The sequence below is a fragment of the Herpailurus yagouaroundi genome, unplaced genomic scaffold, assembly GCF_014898765.1.
Source record: "Herpailurus yagouaroundi ecotype Mexico unplaced genomic scaffold, PumYag 140, whole genome shotgun sequence".
Classification (NCBI taxonomy): domain Eukaryota; kingdom Metazoa; phylum Chordata; class Mammalia; order Carnivora; family Felidae; genus Herpailurus; species Herpailurus yagouaroundi.
In genome coordinates, this window is record NW_024412395.1 from 93583895 (window position 1) to 93607045 (window position 23151).

General features: G+C 43.2%; 1 protein-coding gene, 2 long non-coding RNA genes and 1 other non-coding gene across 7 annotated transcripts in view; 2 read left to right on the forward strand and 2 right to left on the reverse strand.

The window, feature by feature from the left end:
- XRCC5 (X-ray repair cross complementing 5) overlaps positions 1–23151 on the forward strand; it is a 131732-nt gene that overhangs the window by 33198 nt on the left and 75383 nt on the right. For all 4 annotated transcript variants that reach the window (XR_005790519.1, XM_040476181.1, XM_040476179.1 and 1 more), the window contains exons 13-16: positions 1166–1299; positions 7912–8108; positions 16607–16700; positions 18389–18458. Coding sequence is in view for 3 of the 4 variants with exons in the window: in XM_040476181.1 (XP_040332115.1) it covers positions 1166–1299; positions 7912–8108; positions 16607–16700; positions 18389–18458 (495 nt within the window). In the remaining variant the exon portion in view is untranslated. The remainder of the gene's footprint in view (positions 1–1165; positions 1300–7911; positions 8109–16606; positions 16701–18388; positions 18459–23151) is intronic.
- LOC121031040 (uncharacterized) lies at positions 1303–3101 on the reverse strand. The gene is made up of 2 exons (XR_005790528.1): positions 3006–3101; positions 1303–1461 (listed from the first exon to the last, which is right to left on the reverse strand). It is a non-coding gene; the product is annotated as an uncharacterized LOC121031040 (long non-coding RNA).
- On the forward strand, positions 2998–3160 carry LOC121031180 (U1 spliceosomal RNA). Its single transcript, XR_005790603.1, has one exon. It is a non-coding gene; the product is annotated as a U1 spliceosomal RNA (small nuclear RNA).
- On the reverse strand, positions 14977–18411 carry LOC121031039 (uncharacterized). Its single transcript, XR_005790527.1, has 3 exons — positions 18306–18411; positions 15410–15564; positions 14977–15063 (listed from the first exon to the last, which is right to left on the reverse strand). It is a non-coding gene; the product is annotated as an uncharacterized LOC121031039 (long non-coding RNA).

A 23151-nucleotide genomic window follows, 5' to 3' on the forward strand; every position in this document is an offset into this window, starting at 1 on the left:
CACTGAACGTTCCCACACACAGGTGCAACCTCCTCCCTATTGCCAGGTGGACCCTGCAGTAGTCAGCTTAAGGTCGTGATGGCTGTGTCAGCTTAAGGTGGTGCCAGCTGGTAAGGTCTGAAAGCTCCCCCTGGAAAGTCTGAAACTGGGATAGAAATGTATCGTGATAAATATCTATAAGCTCTTTCTTTTTGTGGTAAAAGGGATACTTGAGAAGGTGAAGACTAGAAGCCTAGTAGGCTTTTTAGGAGCTGCTTATTCTCTTCCACCTTTTGCCGACTGGCTGTGAATGGTCCAAAAATAGCACTTCAGCTTTTAACAGCTGAGCTGCTGTGTGAATCAGCAGAATGGAAGTTACACACGGTAGTTTAGGTAGAAGCGTTTTGGAGAGTGTTGCCTTTCATCCGCGTTGCTCTGGACTGTGCCATTTTTGTTGAGTCGGTAGATTTTTATTTAAGAGCAGTTGCTTTCTGTTAGGTATTGGGAGGGAGGTAATGAAGAAGTTGTCATGTTTCTGCTCTCAAGGGTCTTACAGTTTGGATAGAGTAGGGTAAGACGTGTGCACAGGTGTGCATACAGGCCATATGGTTTGGGAGAGGAGAGAGCTCATTCTGACTTGTGGAGATTGAGAAGGAGTCTACTCCCTCTGGTCTGCCAGTGTCTTCCCTTTGGGTTTTTCTGTCTTCCTATCAAGTCAGTCTGATACAAGTTCTAGGAAATCCTGGTAAAGCTTATGCCTTCTCACCAAAGGTATTTTCTTTTCCATGTTTCTCCTTCAGATAATTACAAATTTTTTGAACATACTAACTCATTGAATACTGAATATTTTGAGTCACTGTATGGAAGATGGGTTTTGTATGGCTGTGGTGCTTCCTTTGGAACAAACTTTTGCTTTCGATGTGGTATTACACTGTGAAAGTTGACCAAATGGTATAGCTAGATAGGACCTAAGAGACCAGCCACTCTAAATAGCTCTTTTTACAAAAGAGAAAACCAAGACTCAGTTTAGTTAAATGACTTGCATGACTAGAGACTATTTTGGCCAGGCCTGGACTGTGTAACTTGCCAGTATTTCTGTATCTGTGAATGGAAAGCATTTTGTTTTAGTGTAGAACAGTGGACGTAATCATTTCTCCTTGGCACTGCTCGTTTATCCTTGCTTTAGAGGCTCAGTTGAGTGCTGTTGATGCTTTGATCGACTCCATGAGCTTGGTAAAGAAAGATGAAAAGGAAGACACCATTGAAGACTTGTTTCCAACCACCAAAATCCCAAACCCTCAACATCAGAGGTTGTATCAGGTAAGAGAGGGAAGATGAACCAGTCTTTTTTTTTTTTTTTTTTTTTAATGAGTGAAAAATTTTTTAAATGAGTTGGTGAAAAGAGTGTAATTGGCCACAAGCATTTTTGTCCTCTGAGGGCTTCAGTTGCTTTATTTAATGAAAGAATAATAGCTTCCTCTTCTACTGAAAAACATAAAAATACTTTGAGCTGTTGGAGAGAAAGAAGTAAATTTAAGATACTTGAAAAATTCTTTTTTCTGTAGGAAGGCTAGTTTGTTGGGTTTTTTTTTTTCCAATATATGAAATTTATTGTCAAATTGGTTTCCATGCAACACCCAGTGCTCATCCCAACAGGTGCCCTCCTCAATACCCATCACCCACCCTCCCCTCCCTCCCACCCCCCATCAACCCTCAGTTTGTTCTCAGTTTTTAAGAGTCTCTTATGCTTTGGCTCTCTCCCACTCTAACCTCTTTTTTTTTTTTTTTTCCTTCCCCTCCTCCATGGGTTTCTGTTAAGTTTCTCAGGATCCACATAAGAGTGAAAACATATGGTATCTGTCTTTCTCTGTATGGCTTATTTCACTTAGCATCACACTCTCCAGTTCCATCCACGTTGCTACAAAGGGCCATATTTCGTTCTTTCTCATTGCCATGTAATACTCCATTGTGTATATAAACCACAATTTCTTTATCCATTCATCAGTTGATGGACATTTAGGCTCTTTCCATAATTTGGCTATTGTTGAGAGTGCTGCTATAAACATTGGGGTACAAGTGCCCCTATGCATCAGTACTCCTGTATCCCTTGGGTAAATTCCTAGCAGTGCTATTGCTGGTTCATAGGGTAGGTCTATTTTTAATTTTCTGAGGAACCTCCACACTGCTTTCCAGAGCGGCTGCACCAGTTTGCATTCCCACCAACAGTGCAAGAGGGTTCCCGTTTCTCCACATCCTCGCCAGCATCTATAGTCTTGTTGGGTTTTTTTTAAGGCTAGTTTTTTCATAAAGAGCAGATTGTTCTTCATGCCTTTTCTAGGCTTTTCTCCTCTATTTTATGTGAATGAGACTTTTCTTTGTTTTTTATATGCAAATAGTAGGAGAGTTTTTTGTGACCTTATAATAACATTAGAGAAGTGTTCCAGTACCACATTTATCAAAAATTTCATAATTAAAGGTAGCATAGAGGTCGCATAAAGAGGGTTAGTGTTAAATTATTAAAGAGTGACTAAAACACAAAAAAACGTAAAATAGGTATTTCTGCATCTTGGACCAAAGTAATTGGAAGGTGGTGACTGGATTAAGGGCAGCTGGGAAGGCTGATAGGCAGACTGACTTGTGCTGAGATAGGGAGTGGATGGACTGAAGGAATGTTCCAGTCCCGGATGAAGTTGCTGGCAGTAGGACAGAGCCCTCTCTGAACCCCACAGAGCTGACAAACATCACAAGCAGCTTTTTCAGGCTAGGTCTTCCTCACTGAGGAGTGGAGGACCTGCTCTTGCAGGGGCAGGGGCAGGTAGACATATGGGGAGGTGAGGGAGAGACAACTCCTTGTCCCTTTTGACTCCTTTCTCAAAGTGACTGACTCAAGTCCATATTGGGTCCTTATGTAATTTTGAGGGATCTTCTACTCAAAAGGAACTGCCTGTTTTTTAATGCTTGTGATTCCTTAAGTAGTGAAAACAAATCTTTTCTTCAAAATTAGAATATAAAGCTTAAAAACTTACCTGGCAGGAGAGATACCTGATCGCGAAGGTGGTTTTCCCAGGGTGAGGTTTATCTATTGCACTTTGGATGTGCTGACCCCTGTGACTTCCCCAAATGTGGGAAACTCAACTGCATAACTTGTGGTAGTGGGGGACTGTGTTAGCACTTTCTCCTGGTTTTAAAAAAAAAAAAAATGAGAGAGTATAAAGCTTAACATGTAAAGCGCTGACTCAGTGAATACTCTAGTATTCTAAGTGCAGTCAAGTACATGTTACTTGTGTAAACTTCTTTCGTGTTTTTGACAAGTGGACTTCAAGACCTGAAGCCCTTTGTCATTTGCAGGGAAGGGAGGAGCAGACCAGTTGGTGTGGAAAGCTTGCAAAAACATTTGATCACCATGGTGGGAAATAGAAACTTCTAATACTTGGCAGATTTATCTAGGGTGTATTCCATCTGCCTTCAGTAAATGTTTATTGGGTTGATGAACAGATAACAAGCCATAAGCACAGGTATTGTTACCTTTCAAAGCTGCAAACACTGGCAGCTTTGATTTTCACAGTTTACCAACCTTGCTTTCTTTTGTGGGGGAGAGTTTCTAATATGGTTTGTCTGTATAAAGAAATACTATTGCTATGGTGTTTATAAATTGAATTTACTTTTTTTTTAACACGTATTTATTAAGTACTAACATTGTGCTGTGAGCTAAAGATACAATAAGCTCACTGCTTAAAGCACCCCCCCTCCCCCCCGCCCAGAGGAGTAGAGACATAAAACCAATAGGTACAACAGTGGTGGGCACAAAACCATATGGGGAAAAGAGAGATTCTTGCACGTGGGTGACTTAAGGAAGGCTTCACTGAGGAAATGTGAAGAGGACACACCAGGCAAAAGAAGTAGCATGTGCAGAAGCACGGAAACAGGAAGAAGGGTGCTGGATTTGGGAGTCTCCAGATCGTTCCATTTGGCTGGATAAGAGGCTCTATGGGGACACGATGGAAAAGAGGGCAAGGCAGGTCGTGAAGAGCCAGTCGCTTGCATGTTGCCCTGTAGGCAGTGGGAAATCACCACAGGATTTTGTCCGCAGGTGGGTGACAGATTTTTAGAAAATAGCTCTCTGGTGGTGACATGGAGGTGCAGCAGAGACCAGTTGGGAAACCTGCAGTGGCCCCCTGAAGGCCAGAGTTCAAGCAGTGACGGGGAAAGCGGAGAGGAAAAATGTAAAGGCAGAGGAGACAGGACTGGAGGGGCTGGGTGTAGTTGAGGAATAGGAATTAAAGATAACAGGATCCTAGCTTGGGTGCCTGAGGGACGGCATCACTGTTAATTGTGATGGGGAATATAGAATGAACAGACTGAAAAGGTAGTTCATGTGTTTTTGCAGGTGTTAAATTTGAGCTGTCAGTTGGCTATCCCAGTACACACACCCAGTGGGAAGTTGGAAATAGGGATGCAGAGCCCCAGGAGAGAAGTCAGGACTAAGTATATGGATTTGGGAGTCCTCCCCACTGGGGTAATAGAAGTGAACAAGATCACCTAGGGAAAGCGTTGCGTGAGAAGAAAAGAAAACAAAGTCCTGCACACCAGCGTGTGAGTGAATAATTAGGAACAGCCAGAAGAAGAAGGGTTGTTAAAAGACAAATGAACCATTCTTATTCTCCCCTTCTCCAAAAAAAAAAAAAAAAAAAAAAGAGAGAGAGGTAGAAAGAACTAGGAGAAGCTGGTGCCTTGGAAGGCACAGGGAGTGATCCGTGTGTCCAGAAAGAAAAAGCAAGTTTCATGCTGCTCACTGGTGAGTGATGGTGAGCGAGCATGGCGAAGGGCCTTTAGTGTCTGCATGAAGTCTCTGCTGACATTGAGGGCCCAGCGGCGGTGGAATAGTGGGGTGGGAGCAGGAGAAAGCTCTACTGATGGAGGGAAGGAGAGAGGATACAGGAAGCTAGGTAGGATGGGGGACCCAGGAAGACTTCCTTAACCTCCTTTATAAATGAAACATTCATAGCTGAGAGTGACTCAGCTGGGAGTAGGGGGCAGAAGGAAGGAGAGGTTACCCATCAGTTTGTTGATGAGGTTAATTTAATTCTAATTTTACAAAGAAATGCTGAAGGGGTGCCTAGGTAGCTCAGTCAGTTGAGCATCTGACCTTGATTTTAGCTCCGGTCATGATCTCACAGTTTGTGAGCTCGAGCCCCGTGTCAGGTTCTACCTCTGCGCTGACAGCGTGGAGCCTGCTTGGCATTTTCAGTCTCTCTCCCTCTCTTTCTGCCCCTCTCCTGCTTGTACATGCACTCTCTGTCTCTCTCAAAATAAATAAATAAGCATTTTTTAAAAAAAAGAAATGCTGAAAGATACACTTTTTGTGTAGAGTTACAACTGGCTTTTAAACCATTGATGCAGGGTTGTTAAAATCAACATGCTCATAACATCAACATGCTCGTAACTTATGAGCTAATCATGTGGCCTGCAGGGTTTTTTTCTAGTCTTTTTCAAATTACAAAAATCACATCAAGGAATAACAGTTGCTTAAAAGACAAATTAATAGGTTTAAGAGTGTAATGTCAGCTTCTCTGCTATTAAAAAGTATTGCATTACTTTCTCATTACCTCAGTTTTTTTAATGAATTGAGGTTTTTTTGAGTGAATGAATTTGATAAGTATCCCACTTAGTTTTATCTAAAGTACTACCTTTGAAAAAGTAGGAGTGGTTGATGCTTTAGCACATCTCCTGTAGATTATTACCGACTTGCGGGTGATGACACTGTTTGAAAGAACTGCCTAGAGTTCCTACTGGAGTGTTTTTCTGTGGGGAGGTTGTGTAGGATATTTGTCCATTTGTTCTAGTTGTTGTCTCAGAGATGTTAAGTGAGTATCAGCGAGTCTTCCAGAGTAAGTGAAAGGTCGTCTGCTGTGTTGTGTGTTGGGTTACAGCTTACGTCCTGAGGGCTTTCTAAGCTTTGCAGATAATTTAATGACCTGAGGGAGAGCACTGTGAATTTAGAACTGTGCACAAGAAGGTTGGGGGTAGATTCACAGGGTTTGGAGTCACTTCGGTTTCCCCTTTTGCTTCACATTAAATGAGCTAATGTTGCTGGTGCTCAGGGGAAAGTGGAGTGATTAGGAAAGAGGAAAACAGACTCTGAGACGGATTAATATACTGTGGAGAAGGACAAGTGTGGTCACTGTGTTGAGATGAGATGACAGAGCAGCACATCAGAGTTCTAGAAGCCGTCAACTCAGGTGATATTTACTATCTAAGTTTCAGCTTTTTGTTTTTGTTTGTTTGGTCTTTTTAGAATGGAGACTTCCAGCCTAACGTTTCCTACAGGGGAGGAAAACAGTTCATGAGGTGCTATAAATCCTATACCTTGTGATATGAAACAGTGTTTTGAATTGTAAGAACTTTTCAGCCTCCTGGATTTTTTTCTTTAAAATTACCAGTGTGCAAATCGTTTAAAGGTGGGAATAGTAGGACTCGTGTTCTCCAGCCTAACTTTGGGATGATTCTCTAGCAAAAGGAAAGGAGAGGTCTGTGATAGTTGCATTTTGCTCACCTTCCTGCACTCCTTTTCGGAGTATTCACTTTTCTGGGCAGACACCAGCACCGCTACAGGCAGGCTGAGCAGACTGAAAGCGGTACGGGTGACCAAACGGAGGAGGCTTGCTGTCCGGATTTCCACTCATGTGCGCCGCACAGAACCTGGCCTGGACCCTGGCCCCACTCTTGGTGCTGCTTCCCGACACTTGTGTTAACAGGTGGAGTCTCGGGAAGGAGTACTTTAGTCCTTCGGCCAATACCTGTTAGGTGCTTATTGTGTGCCAGGCACGGCTTTTAGTACCTGGAATTCAGCACTAAACAAGACAAACAAGATCTCTTCTTTTAAGAGGGAAGGTTAAATAGTAAGTAAACTACAAAATTGATCATTTTAGATACTGACAAATGCTATGGAAACTGTAAAACAGGGGTAATGATAGAAAACAGCTGGGTGGCAGGCTGGGCGTGGAGGGGTTCCTTCACAGTGTCCAGGTAGGCCTCTCTGAGGAGATCATAGTTGGGCAAAGAACAGAAGGATTAAAAAAAGGCTCAACTCTGTTGAGATCTAGGGGAAGGCCGGTGAGGCAGAGAGAGTGATAAACTCAGGACCCAAAGACTAGCATGAGCCTGGCACCTGAGGGAAACAGGCAGGGCCCAGTGTACCTGGGTTGTGACGAGCAAGGAGGAAGGTGGCAGACGAGGGAGGCATGCAGGAGCCGTGGTGTGCGTGACTTCTTAGGGTCACGGTAAGGGCATTGGCTGCACAGAATACTGAAAGTAGATTTTGGGAGACCAGTTAGAAGGTGACTGGTGGCCCAGGCAAGGGGGCATGGTCCCCGGACGAGAGTGCTGGGAGAGGAGATGGACAGAAGTGGGTAGACCGGTGGAGAGGAGCCCAAACTGAGCACTCTGGGGAGGTTTGGGACAGACCAGCATTCTCATCTCTCTCGCAGATTTCTTCCTGGGACTCACCGAGCATAGTGGCTCTGTTTTAGCCCCGTTTCATCTACCACACGTCGTTTTCTAAGATTATGCGAGGGGGAAAGCAGTCTTCTGAAGGGAGGTAAAAGGATTCGAGGCCCTTGGAATTAATGTGTTTTAGAGAACCCCACATATTGTCCAGGTGGTGGAAGCAGCAGCCTCTGTTTATAAGATGAGCCTCTGTTCTAGGAGGCCTCCCGCTCATGGTGCCGCTCGGCTGAGATCCGGTTGTAGACCCTGCTGGTGTCCTGCAAACCAAGGTGGTCCCGAGGCCACCCTCTTTGTTCTCTTTTACATGTGGTAGGAATCCTGTAGCCCTCCCAAACCAAAGATCGAGGGTCTCTGACCAGAAAAGTATAAAGAAATTGTATATGGTGTTTGCATCTGTGTTTTAAAACCCTTCTGCCTTTTCCACAGTGTCTGGCGCACAGAGCTTTACATCCCCAAGAGCCTCTGCCCCCAATTCAGCAGCATATTTTGAATATGCTGGATCCCCCTGCTGAGGTGACAGCTAAATGTCAGATTCCTCTCTCTAAAATAAAGACCGTTTTCCCTCTGACTGAAGCCACCAAGAAAAAGGATCAAGTGCCTGCTCAGAACATTTTCCCAGACAAGTAAGTACTCGATGCAGTTGCACTGGACTTTGGAGTACTTAAGACTGGTGGTAGTCTTAGAGGAGCTCTGGAATTGAGGGTTGCATATGGGTTTGTGGAACCACAAAGGTGGAAGGAAGAAACCTTTTGATGTTTGACCCTTGCATTGAAAATACTGGTTTCTCCTCTGTCTCCATTGTAGATAGATTCTATCCCTACTGTTCACCTGGCATTTAGAGCTACCTCCTGGGTTGTTGATGTTTTGATCGGCCTCACATTCTTGGTGGTTTATGTTTAATGGGAAGGCTAAACAGTTTTTGAACATCCAACACTAACTTTTACTGTTTTTCTTTGTTTTTTTTTTTTTTTTTTTTTGGGATATAACATTATTTTTTTTAAATGAAATTTATTGTCAAATTGGTTTCCTATATAACACCCAGTGCTCATCCCAAGAGGTGCCCTCCTCAATGCCCGTCACCCACCCTCCCCGCCCTCCCACCCCCCATCAACCCTCAGTTTATTCTCAGTTTTTAAGAGTCTCTTATGGTTTGGCTCCCTCCCTCTCTTTTTTTTTCCCCCTTCCCCTCCCCCATGGTCTTCTGTTAAGTTTCTCAGAATCCACATAAGAGTGAAAACATATGGTATCTGTCTTTCTCTGTATGACTTATTTCACTTAGCATAACACTCTCCAGTTCCATCCGCATTGCTACAAAAGGCCAGATTTCATTCTTTCTCATTGCCAAGTAGTATTCCATTGTGTATGTAAACCACAACTGCTCTATCCATTCATCAGTTGATGGACATTTAGGCTCTTTCCATCATTTGGCTATTGTTGAAAGTGCTACTATAAACATTGGGGTACAAGTGCCCCTATGCATCAGCACTCCTGTATCCCTTGGGTAGATTCCTAGCAGTGCTATTGCTGGGTCATAGGGTAGATCTATTTTAAAATTTTTGAGGAACCTCCACACTATTTTCCAGAGTGGCACTTCTACTGTTTTTGAAGTAGAGTGCTGGGGATGAGAGGGCAGGGTGAAGGTCCTAAGTTTTTCAGTCAGAGGTTGGTATCAGAGAATAGCAGTGAGATTTTTGGAGGAAAAGTGGGAGGGAGGATGAAAACCTGGCTCTTCTTTAGCTTCTCTATCAGGGATGTACTTGGTTACACCAATAGGAAGGGATTTATAGTTTAAGGACTGCAGAATGCTTTTCCTATGATCAAGCTTTCAGATAGCTAGTACGTTTTCTCCCTCATCAGATTCTGTTCAGAATCTGTATCAGTTTCCATTCAAAGCAAAACAAAAACCGTAAGAAGTTGTTCTTGATTATCTGGAATCATTTGGGTGGATAACATTGATTTTACCAGGTGTGGCTTTGGTTATTGGTGACTTTTCTCCCCAAATCAAAATGATCTATTCATTTCTTTACAGTGCCTTCTAAGATTCAGTTTTAGAACTTAATTTTTTTTTCCTTTAATTTCCTTCCCACAGCTGTATATTGACAAAAGTAAAGCATATTGTTTGTAAATACCCCATTGGAGAAGTATGGAATAATTTTCAGAAACCTTCACAGGGTTCTATAAATTGTTAATTTAGTGAATTATCTTCCAAGTTGAATGGAAAGCTTTGCATGTACTGTGACCTTTTAGAGGTTAATACCCCAAGCTTTGCCAGAATTGGAAAAAAAAAAAAAGAATCATGGGATTGGTATAGTGTACCATATGCATTCCTAACACATGCTGGAGAGTTTTATGGTTTTTGTAGTCTGTCATGCCTTCTTCCGCATAGAAAGTCTCACTAAAAATCCACTTTCCCTCTGCTTTCCTCATCCACCTGTATCCCTCTGGGTTAGGATTTAAGAACAGCTCAATACAATTCTGAGTCCTTTTCTTCCCTTGACAGCCTTGCCGTAGCCTCAGTGCAGTCATGTGGCTGTTCTCTCTCTGTATTAAAGCTCCAGTTCATGATCTTGATTACCTTCTGGTGTTGTGGGAAAGAAATGGGCCGTTTTCCCCTCCTCCCGTTGATTAAAATGTAAATTAGCTGGTTAAAAAACACACCACATAGGCCCAAAAGACTGTTGTTCTGTGATTTTGATCCCTGCGGTGATTACACCTTCATCCCTGCTCCTCATGCTCACTCTTTCAGGAAGCCCGAGTGTACGGGCTTCTTGTTCTTTGCTCCCACAGTGGTTTGCGACATAGCCAAGTAACCAGCCCGGGAATAATCTCGGTCACACACACCTACTCATACTCCTATTCTCTACCCTTTCTTCTCGGAAGTCTTACGGGTTTTTAAGAGCTGCAGAAATGGCGCATTGAACAAATATTTATTGAGGCCCGTAGGTGGGAACTCTTGTATTCAAGAGGAATGACTCCCTTCTGCAGGGATCTTAAAACCCCTCAATTTTAATGACAAGGCTTCAATCAGCTTTAGAGGCGGTCTCCCAAAGGGGGAAAAATTGCTAACAACTGGCTATGTTTTTGTGTATTTTCAGCATCTCCATGTCCCAGGTACATATTTCCGTCATAGAGGTGAGGGGCAAATATCTGTTCAGGAAGTGTCAGAGGCCAAAACAAGAGTTTTGAACTGGAAATCATCAGTTTTTATTCCAGCTATGTCACTCGTGATCTGATTTTGGTTAAATAATCTCACCTTTAGGAGAATTTCTCCATCTAAAAACAGCCTCATCTCAAGAGATATTATAACAGTGAAATCACAGATATTGAAGCAGTTTGAAGGCAGTAGTCAGAACCCAAAGCAATAACAGCATCATTATCCATTAAAATATGGACTGTTTGAGAAGATCTAGTATTCACGCTGGACCTGTTGAATCCCGAATATCAGGAGTGATTTCTTCATTTGAAGAAGATAAGAGCACCTTGTGACATTGCAGTCCAAAAATGTATTCATGCCCTTATCGTCTACAGCATTGTTTCCCTTAATGTTGCTGCATACCCCTGAAATGAAAATGTCATCTCTTGGACAGGGAACTTAAACGTGAGAATTAGGACATTGGAGGTCTAATCCTGTTTGTGCAACTAACTGTGTATGTGCCTCTGATGCCTTTTTGTCTCTGTGCTCAATAGTCTAAACTTTTCTATTCAAGTCTGCTAAGACTCCTCCCCACCTACCTCCACGACCAGCCGCACCTGGTTACTGGTTTAGACTCTAGAGTCAGACATGTGAGTTGGTCCCCTCACTCTGCAGTGTGACCTTAGGCCCGACTTGCTTATCAGCCCTCAGCTCCAGTTTCCCGGTGGGTGACCAGGGATACTAGGAATAGCTCTCATGGAGTTGTCACGCGGGTTCATTGAGTAAGACATGCCGTTGGCAGTTGTGTGTCTAGAACCCAACACGGTGCCTAACACATAGTAAGTGTACAGTGTTTGTGCGGAACCGATTTACAAACTGCTCATCACGTCCTGGGCACATCTGTGGCAACTACGGCAGTGATGAAGATGGTGATAATGGTCATGGGGAAGATCGAGGCCCGGTAGGTGGGGATGCCTCAGTTTTCTGGCCCATCTCCCATATACCTGTTTTGCATCTGCCTTCACTTCCTCTTTCCTGTCTTCAGTGGAATGGGGTACATCATCCTGCCCGAAGTCAGACTTTTGCCTGTGTCCTGAGATGCCATCTTCTGTCTCATCTGGTACCTTCATCCACTAATAATTTCTTCCCTCATTCTGTATTTTTATCTTCTCCCTCCATACCAGCTCCTTTGTCCTCACATGTTAACATCGTATTTCTTTTCTCTAAAACAAAATACAGTCATCCCCTCAGCTTTCTCCCTCAGACTGCTACCTGTTTCCATTTTCTTTCCTTCCGTGAGCTAGGCTTATTGGAACAATAGTCCACACTGCTGCTTTTCCCAGCTACCACCACTTCCCTGAAACCTTCGGGAAGGTTTAACTTCCATGTCCCCAGATTTTCCTTTCTAAGCCTTTGCAGCTTCATCTCAGATTCCTCTGGGGTCTGCTTTCTTCCCCCCACCCACCTTAAATGTTGTTCTGTTCCGAAGGACTCCTCAGAAAGAGCTGACATGTATCGGACACGGGTACGGGCTGAGTGCTCCACATGCGTTACCCGTGTCGGCTGTCTTGACCGTCCTGTGGAGTAGATTCTTCTGTTAACCTCCTCTTAAAGCCGAGGACACCGAGGCTTAGAGAAGATAAGACACTTGCCCAAGACCACAGCGGGTTAGGTGTTGGAGAAAGGATTTCCATGCACACAGCCTGACTCCAGAGCTTGCCTTCTCAATCATTATGCCTTATCGCCTTAGCAGTGCGTGTCCTAAGACCTTTTATTATTTTATGTACATGTCTTCAAGAACTACCAAATATCTGCCCACTCTAATATGTTTCCATCCTGTTTTCTGGACCTCTGAGGTGTCTATAGATCCCTCAAGTTCAGTGTGTCCAGAAATGACTTCATCATCTTCCATCTCCTCCCGTGCTGCCTTCAAAGCCCTGTTCATGCTGTTCTTCTCTGTTTCGGTGACTGACACCTAATTTCCAGGGAGTGAAACCTTTCCTTTACTTTGTATGTCTGATTGGTTTACCAAGTTATGTTAGATTTACCTCAAATCTCCTCCTTTCGCCTCAGGTTAGTATAGTGGCTGATAGCATTGATTTTGCAGTCAGGTAGCGATGGATCAAAATCGAAGTATTTCCTTTCAGTGGTGGTTAAAATTGGCAAGATGCTCAGTGTCGAGTGGCAGTAACAAATACCCACCTTTCAGGAGGCTGTATAGGAGAAGGGCTGGGAGTACAAAATTAATTGTGGACCCCCTTAACTAATGTGTGCTTCTAGACAAGGTCAGGCCCTTTTGAACCTTGGTTTGTTCATTTGTAAAAGGTCAATAATAATAGCTAATTCATAGTGTCATTGTGAAATTTAACTGAGGCTTTTTTTTTTAATTCAAAAAAATTTTTTTTAAGTTTGAGAGAGAGAGGGAGAGAGCATGCGTGCACACACACCAGTTGGGGAGGGGCAGAGAGAAGGAGAGACCGAATTCCAAGCAGGCTCCACGCCATCAGCACAGAGCCTAATATGGGGCTCAAAATCGTAAACTGTGAGATCGTGACCTGAGCTGAGATCAAGAGTCAGACAATTAACCGACTGTGCCACCCAGGCGCCCCTGAGGTATTTTAAATATGCTTAGCATAGTGACTGGCAAGTGGCAAAAGTTAAAACAAAAAAAAGTTAGCTCTTATTAGCATCTCAAATTGCCACTGCTCTTCTGTAGGCCTCAGTTTAGCCTGCTTTCTGAGATGACCCCTTGACTGATTTCCCTCATTCAAGTCTTACCTGTTTCCAATCCATTCTGCATTTGCTATCTGAGTGATTTTCAAAAAAACAAATCTGATCACATTCCTTCTTTGCTTAAAATTCTTTAATGCAGTGTTCCTTAATCTTTGTGTGTGTGTGTGTATGTGTGTGTGTGATGGACCCACTTAGTAATCTGGTAAAAACTATGAACCCTCTCTTCAGGAAAATGCCCTAACAAACTAAATTTTGCATGTAATTTCAGGTAGTTCACAAATTCTTGTCACTATCCTTGGACCCCTGAGTAAAAACTTGCTTTAGTGGCTTTCCGTTAGCATCAGCTTAAGATCAAACTCTGTTACACAAGTGAGAAAAGCTAGATAAGCAGACAGAAAAGAAGCAACTATCCATAATCCAGCTCCCTAGAGAACCCCTTTCTTTCCTCACAGTGTCTGTGTCTATGATTTAGGTACAGTAGTCCCACTTTACCCACGGGGGGGACGTTTCAGGACCCCCAGCAGGTGCCTGAAACCATGGATAGTACTGAACACTATACATACTATGTTTCTTTTCCTGTACACACATACATCTGTAAGAGATTAACAACAATAACTAATAATCAGCTAGAACAATTATAGCAGTATACTGTAATAAAAGTTCTGTGAATGTGGTCTCTCTCCTTCTCTTTCTCAAAATGTCTTGTTACACCGTACTCACCTTTCTAGTGATGATGTGAGGTGATAAAATGCCTATGTGATGAGATGAAGTGAGGTGAAGGATGTAGCTGTAGTGACATAGTATTAGGCTACTGTTGACCTTCTCACCATAAGTCATCTGCTTTCAAACCACAGTTGATGGCGGGTAACTGAAACTGTAAAGCAAAACCATGGATAAGGGGGGACTACTGTATTTCCTGGCCTCCTATCTCACTACTTCCCAGCCTGCCCCTCCTGCCTCAGCCCAGGACAGCAACTGGCTATTCTCTCAGAGGATATGCTGCTTGCCACAGTAGTTTGTTAATTGCCTGTTTACATATCTATCTTTTATATTTGGCTGAATTTCCTAAAGTGTTGATTACATATTAATTTTTGTACATTTACGATAGAGCTTAGCGGCCAGCACATAGTATTAGGTAAATGTTTGACCAAAAAAATGAGTTTAAAAATGTATACAGATTTACAAAAGACAGTAAGAAAATGAGAAAGTACAATAAATTATCCATGGTTCCGATATCCACATGCAGTAGCTGTTGACATTTGTATGTGTGCTGGAGTCTTGCGTAGATAATTTCTGTCCTCCAGAGCTCGGCTTCTTCATAGGTAATTTTGGGATGAGAGTCTTTGCCCTTTCCCACCACCGAGAGACATGATTAGTTTAATATTTGTAAAATTCCTAATAATGCTATTAAATGGTTCAATCTTGAGAATATTAACCGTATTCAAATTTTTACTACTTTCTGCTTATTGCCTTTACCTGCCCAGTCCTGGAGGATTGATATATATGTCGCTTTGTCCTTCCTTCCCTAGAACCTTATTTTGGAGGGTTTAAGAAATTCTTCATGCAATTCAACCTTGCATTCTCACAGAACTTAGCATAGCACTTTGGATATCTCATACTTCTTTTCACCACGGTCTAAGTTAATTTGTGTTTTTGGAAGACAGTAGATGAGTAGTTGATATGCTCATGGTACTTTTCATCATAGTGTTTTTCTAAGGAGCAAACAGAAGACCAGAGACAGGAATCACTTACTAGACTCTAAACTCTATGTATAAAAAAATTAATATATCTTCAAAATCAATTCCTTCAAGAAGGTGTAAGAGTCCAGGGTTAGTCAGTGGGAAAAGTGAGACTGGGAACCAGGAGCACCATGTTTTCTGTCCCTTGGGAAGAACTGGCAAAGGTGAACTGAATGGCTGTGACTTTTTCTTTAACAGACTCAAATTCTGATGGAATTTCATGCTCCCTTGGGCTTGTGCATTTTTCCTCCATTTTTGCCATCAAGGTTTTGTGTTTATTTCTTATTCTACGTGGTGGAAAGAACTCTGGATGACTCACCCCTTTTAATGTTTCCTCGTCCCCATCCTTTTGTCTTCTTTTCTTTACTTCTCAAAGGGAAAAAGGCACGTGGCCAATGGGAAAGATGTCAAGTAATAAAAAGTTTCAGTTCATGTTTGTGAGGCTGTAACGATTGCTTCGGTCCTTTTATCCCACTGGAAGAGAAGACTCATTATTGAAATATCATTGAATAAGCCAGCTCATACCTCATTTTTCTTTGTTTTTAGAATAACCTCTTCTTCAAGACTCATTCTCTGAAGTTAGGGCTTTTGAACGAAAACACCTCACGCTTAGAAACACTAGATCTTAGTTACTAACGTCCCTCCTCCTTCAGCCATTTCTTGACAGCTACTTTTGGCCTAGGTTGATTATTTGTCTGGGGGAAAGTCTTCATATCTCTATATGTTCATCAGCTTATGGGAGATTATGGGCAGAGTCTTTGAATTTGATTTCTTCTCCTTTGCAATTAATTTGTCCTCCTCTTGACTTTAAGGCAGGCTGTTGAAGCCAGCCGGTTACTTGAGACAAGATGTTTGATATAAATCCTTGGAATCCTCTTTCCCTTACCACACAGATGCTGGTAGACTGTTAGCATATTGCCCAAAACAGAATTAGGTTTATAAAAGAACAAATTAAAAGGCTTTTTTTTGAAAGTGGTTTTTTAAGTTTAAGACTTCTCTAAGAATAAGGTCTTACATATTTAATTAGGGATTGTCTAGTAAGTTTTGACAGCTGTGAGTAGAAGCTTACAAAGCTCTCACATCCATGATGGAGAAGATGGGATAGTAGACCCAAAGGTCATCTGTGTCCATGGAAAGCTAATAGATACCGATTCCGGGACAGAAACTAGCAAATACTTTCTGAAGGGCAAACGGGTCTCTTCGTGAAACGCTGCATTGCCTCTCCCTGTGCTTGCGGTTCATCCTTGGCGGGGGCCGCGTGACGCGGCTGCGGATTATGACTTCTGTGGCGCCGTGAGGCACAGCCAGGGCTGCTCTGCTCCCGCCAGGCCGGCAGGAGTCCTGGGGCCGCGAGAAGGAGGCAGGCTTCTTTAAAGAGGGAGTAAGTGCGGCTGTTCATTTTTGACACGTGAAAAAGAAATGTATACTTTACACGTCAGCCAAGTCTGGGTTTCCTGTTGTTTACTCTTTTTTTTTTGGGGGGGGGGGGGACAAAACCCATTTATTTCTTTTCCAGCCATGAAGAGGGACCCGCCTCTAAAAAACCGAAGACTCAGGAAGGGGAAGCATGCTTTAGTGTCTCCAGCCTGGCTGAAGGCAGTGTCACCAGAGTAAGCAGAACTTTTCCAGGGCCTTTTGGAAAGGTTGGGACTTGGGGCAGATTGCATCAGTTTTTGTTAGTCCTTTAATAAATCACTTTCTCTGGTCCTTTCGGTATATGAACCATACACGCCCTTCCCACACTGCTTCCTTTATTGTCAGGGAGTTTCCTGTAGAATTCTCTATATGACATATAGTACTTAGAGCACCGTATAATATGTAGCACATGGAACAGCTTAAGTGGTAGCCCTTTTTGTGGAGCTATTTTGGTTGGCTTTATTTTGCAGCTTTCTGTTTAGTTAAAATGATAGGATAAGTGGAGGTTGATGGTATGGGTCTTAGGCTCCAAATACGTAAAATTTAAGAGCGTAACTCCTCTATTTCTTTTCTAATGTACAACTTCAGAACAGGTCTTATAAGCTTAAGACTTCCCGAACCAAGTATCCTTTGACACTGAGACCTTTTTTTAATGGAAGATTTTGGAACTTGGATACATTATGTTGTGGCATTATTTTTCATCAGTGATTCTTTTTTTCTTAATTTTTTTAATGTTTATTTTTGAGAGCGAGAGGAGAGAGAGAGACAGAGCATGAGTGGGGGACGGGCAGAGAGAGAGGGAGACACAGAACCCGAAGCAGGCTCCAGGCTCTGAGCTGTCAGCACAGGGCCTGATGCGGGGCTGGAACCCACAAACCACAAGATCATGACCTGAGCCGAAGTCGGACGCTTAACCGACTGAGCTACCCAGGCACCCCTATAATCAGTGATTCTTAAAAGTTGTCCCTCACTAGTCAAATACACTAGGCAGGATAGATAGCATTAGGGCATGCCTTTTTCCAACCTCAAAAAGAAATGCTCTCAGAAAAACTAAACATCTGAAAATTACTTGGATTTTATTTCAGTATTTTATAGTAAAGGGAAAAAATCATGACCTTATTTGTTCTGAGAGCTTTTCTGACTGCTAGCCCAGAGCAAACTGGAAACTTCAGTACATTTTGTACCAAAGTTTACCAACCATAATAGAACCCTGTTGTCTTCTCCCCTGTGAACTGAGTGAAACATCGGGCCTATTAAGGTTGGCAGTGGAAGGTTAAAGACCCACATGTGATCAGGAAGTGCCATCAAGTGTGGCAGAGCGTTTCATCTTTGAGACTTCCCCACATAGCACTGTAGTAAATCTTTACACAACATCTGCTTTTACTTTGGGGGGACACGTTCAGCTTGGGCATGTTTGTATGTTCTACCAAAACTTCAGTGCCAAGGAGTCAGCAAACCGAGCAACCGGCTGCTGTTTCTCATGTCATCTGCAGCGGGGCAAATCTATTCTGAACTGACCCCGCACTGCAGAATCCTCCCCTTCCTAATTGGCTGGGTGTCTGGACGTACCAGCACTGTGTCACCTAAAGCTTGTAGCTGAGTTGGCTGGTGACTTGGGTTGTAATACTGCCAACATCTCTGGAAAGAAGTCATCTTGCTTCAAGAGAGGTGAGTACAAGTACAGACAGCGGCTCTTTGGCCACAGGAATCTGCTTGCTTTTCACAGAAGCCTGGAACTAGAAATGAATAGAAAGGGCCTTGTCTTTGTCTTTGGGTTTATTTTATAAAAGCACACTTACCACATTAAGCCATCTTGTGTTGCCTGGGGTGCTGCCAGAAACAGAAGCAATCTTCAGGTTTATTGTCTGTGCCTGTATTCTAGGTCGGAAGTGTGAATCCTGCTGAGAACTTCCGTGTTCTAGTGAGGCAGAAGAAAGCCAGCTTTGAGGAAGGTGAGTGATATGCCACTGGTTGTGCATTTAAGAGAGATAATCAGGGTAATGGCTTTATACTCTGGATTGGGAAGTGTAGTCCTTTGTTGGTATCCTTTCTATGTAGCAACTTTCTTTCCTGGTGGACCTTTGTGACTCTCCGTTACTGGGGAGCTCACCGAAGCAACATTCTGGGCACTGAAGCAACACAGGTCTGCCCCAGCAGGAAAAGAACTAACTTGTAGGTCTTTCTGTTAAGAAAACTGTTGGCCAGAGCCTTAGAGCTTATGGTTCCACTTCATCGAAGTTCTTTGGGGTCTTGTGAGTGAGCTTGGAATAAAACAGTTTTGTCATATCTTCCTATTTTCAGTGACCCATAGTTCTTATTCGAAGCCTAAGGGTTTGAGCTTCTTTATAGAAGTCCCAGGTTACCTTGCTACTACCCCTAGATTTGATCTTTCTGATATCGCCTACATCCTCACAGTCTTCTTTTGATGAATTGTAACCTAGAATTCCATTTAGGCTGGGACTAATATTAAAAGTTTCCTGGGATGGACGGAGGGTCCGGGACCAACATTCATTCACTTGGTGGTGGTCAAGTTCTTGTTCATTAACCCTTTAAGGAGTAGCAGCTGGCAGTTGTAACCCTGCTGGTTTGTGTCTACAACAGCATTGTATTCATTGTTGCCTTTCAGAGGCAGACCTGTCTGTGAGCTGTGTTTCTGCGTGTTTACGCTAATGTGTGCACAGAAACTCTTTTCCTACTTCTTGGCCTTTTAGGGGCAAAATGACTCCTAAATGTTAGAAAACTTTATACAGTCTAGTTTAATCATCTGCAGTGCCTAGCATAGGTGTAGGTTACTTCTTAAGGGTCTGAGGACCCTAGCAAGCTGCCTGGATGTGCTGTGCTCCTGCCCAAAAGCATTCGTAACCAGCTGAGCCCCAGAGCGTGCAGCCTACTAGACCACGTCTTGTTGGCAGGAACGTCAGAAGGCCAGCTCAAGAGAATTTCCGGAGGAAGAGGAGCTTCATGGTCTTGATAATCTATGTATGTCTTGTGTTTTGAGATGGGGAAAGAGCTTTTTGCCCTGTTAAGAAGCGCTATATAGGAGAAGATTCGCTTTTGAGTTTAATACAAAGCAGAACTACATCTAAATAGAAGAAGGAAATTAAAGTTAAAGTGGCAGCTTTGTGGAAGGCTTGGTGGAAACTTCTGCTTTTGGGATTTCTCTCCTTCATACAGGGGACGATCAAAGGAAGCATTCACAACGTCTTAACCAGTGCTGTGTTCTGCTTGGCTGCTTGGCTGTTGTGACTGTGTTTGGAAGAATGCAGTGACAAGTCAGCCATCGTCTATCATGATTATGTTTTTGCAGAAAGATGGAGGCCTTCTTAGCTTTTGATTATAGGTTGTCAGTTACCTTGGCCAAAGTCAAAGGACCTCCCTTTAGAAGTGATTGGTCTTTCTGGCTGGTATAGGTGTGGTCTCTTCAGGGACTAAATCTGGCATCATCACAATCGTAAAGGCAGCCACTAGTGTCTGCTGTGTTCAAGTCATTGTGCCAGCATATTTTATATATAATAGCATATGCTGAGCTATTATATTATTTGTCTCATTTACCCTCATAGCAATCTTGCAGTCATGTGAGCAAACGGAGAAGATGGTAGAGCTTTGACGGCTGGTGCCAGAATTTTCTAAGAAAAATAATTTTTTTAATTGGGAAAAATATCTTGATAACTGCTTAGGGTAGAGGCTGAGTCTCTGTCCCCAGGCTTTGGTGGTTGGCCAGTCAGGCTTCAGAGGAGAGGGAAGCTACTAACATCTTAGAAGTAGAAAAACTGGAGCTAGTTCAGGACAGGAGGGGATGATCCGAAAGTGGAAGAGAGGAAGTGGAATGGGTATTTATATAAGGACACAGCATTCTACGTTGTGTTCCCAGCTCACGACTGCACATATTCGGTGTCAGTAAAACTCAGGAATCCTTGGTTTGAGTGTTCTATTTGGGGAAGCTGGTGAAGAGGCAGGAGCTTGGTCTGGAATTACTTCAGGTAGAGCAGAGAAAGGACCTCAGGGCATTAGAGACCAGAGCCTAAAGAGGTCAGGAGAGAGTAAATTCCTAAGAATTTGCTCGCATATCGGGAAAACCATGTTTCACAGGCCATGCGATTGGGGATTCGAAGCAGTCTTGTGAAAATAACAAGGGCAAGTGACCTCTAGATGACATACAAGTTACAATAGGTATCATTCTCCCCACTTTACAGATTGAAAACTATAAAACCAGAAGAGATGAACTTCCCTCCAGAGCAGTCAGGGATTCGAATCCCTGTCGTTTTCAAATACTGGATTTGGCTACTTAGCTGACTTTGTCCTGATTGCTAATGCCCTCCTTTCCTACGCATTTTTGTTGTTGTTCAGACATAATAAGGTCATGTATTTTAAACCTTTGCTCCTTTTATGTTGAATGTGACTGAGTCCTGGTGAACTGCTGGTGTGATGGTGGGGTCCCTCTGTTCCTCTGGCTAGGACTCGGTCAGTGAGAGCTCTGCAGTGACCTCACAAAGGCAGACTTTCTGCAGGGCTCTGGGAAAATGGGACTGCACACTTGTCAGCACCGGTTCTGTTTTGTGGTCCTAACCTGGCTTCCCTTTTGCCCTTCTGTCCTTGCTTCACTCTCCAGACATTTTGTTTGTTCATTACTTTTCCTACCTTTGTTCTACATGGTCTACCTTTGTTCCACATCTCTACTAAGCCCCTTTGTGAGTGAAGACTCGCTTCCCTTGAAGCCGAAAGTCATCCTCCAGACTTGAAGCTACCTTTCTGGTATTGACCTCCTCCGTCCCTCCCAAGGATCTGTGCCAAGGGTCAGGGAGAGAGAAGCTCTTCTCTTTCCTCCAGTAGATTTGCTTTTTAAATTCAGTTGCCAAAAGCATGATCAGTAATAAATGGTAAGGTTGTTTCACCCTTAGAACTTGACCTGTTCATCTATTAAACTAAAATGTGGGTATTTCCATCTGGCCTAATAGTGTGGTCAGCGTGAGTATTGTGACCCTGTCGCTTTGACACCAACAGTCTGCAGTAGGCATCTACACAGTTTCATATCTTCTGGCTTTCCGTGTGAGGGATATTTCTTGTTCTAAGCTTATTGGCATAGAGATGACACTGAACCCCGGGAATGTGTTCTTTCCGGCTGCTGATACTTCTGTAAGCTGTCTTTGATTCTCAGGTGCCCTTCTTTTTCTGGTTCCTTTCCTTCTCCACCCCACCCCACCCCACCATTCTGTCACTACAGTTTTACAATAGAAAATTTCTTGACCACCATTGTATACATGATAATCGTTTCTCAAAGGTGAAAGTAGTTTCCCTCACACAGTTCCTAAGTGCATCAGCGCTGTCCTCTGTGGTGTCTTTTATCTGTTCATTGTGGATTAGTGGAAGAAGCTGAGGGCACAGAGTCCTCAGACTCCTCGAATCTGGGTTATCCACTTAGGTGAACACCCACCTCCACCAACTCTTGGAGGAACACCATGGATTTCGAACTCCCTGTCCCTTCCCTGCTTTTACTTAGGAAGAGTGCTAAAGTGGCCAAAAGATAGACCGCAGATTAGAGGAGGAAAAACCACATTACTTAGGCCTCCAAATAATTTCTTCGTGCTTGAGATATGTCTAAATTTAGAGGTTCCTACTGAATATGAGATACGATGTCAAGTAGCTTGAATGTACCTGGTGTATCAAAAACAGGTTCTCTGAGGACCTTCTGAGTCAGAAAAGATGGATCTGTGGAGACAGATAAAAGGATGGAATGTAACTGTGTTCCGTGGACCCTGTTTTTGCCCCTTCAATTATAGGTTTTATGCTAGGCTTCTGAGGAGTGACAGGGTGGTGTAGCTCTGATCCACCCAGTGGAGTTCACAGGCCATGGTTGTTGTAAAAAACAAACCTGTCAAGAGGAGCCATTCTGCGCAGAAATGGTGGACATTTAACATTGCATCTATGTACAGTAGATGTGCACATACCCATTTGATTAGGTGATTGACTGGAATCACTGTATTCTCTGGCGGTGGAGGCCTTTCGTTTTTCTCCTGTTTCCTCTCACTTTGTTTGAACCACTTTTCATCCTCAAGCTTTCTTGCCTTTGTTCTTACTTCATTCTCCTTTAGCAAATAGTATCCTTTCAGTTTGAAAGGGTGTTTTTTTTTTTTTTTAAATCTTTATTATTTATTTTTGAGAGAGAGAGAGAGAGAGAGAGAGAGAGAGAGAGAGAGAGAGATTATGAGCAGGGGAGGGGCAGAGAGAGAGGGAGACACAGAATCTGAAGCAGGCTGCAGGCTGCCAGCTGTCAGCACAGAGCCCGACGCGGGGCTCGAACCCACGGACCGTGAGATCATGACCTGAGCCGAAGTCAGACACTCAACCGACTGAGCCACCCAGGCGCCCCAGAAAGGGTGTTTCTTAAAATTTATCAACACTGGTTAGAATGTGGTAACAATTGGTGGCAAAATTACAGCATTCATAGAAGCCAAAGAGACAGTTGTTTTCAATTCCAGTTTTGTATGGGATAGCACCACCCGTGTGCACAGCAGGTTACTTATGTGTGTTATCTATCATGAAGCAAGCCCTGAATTCTGGATTCCCAGGAGTTGAGATCTAGAAGTTTCCTGGGTGTGTGTGTGTATGTGTGTGTGTGTGTGTGTGTGTGTGTGTGTGTGTGTGTGT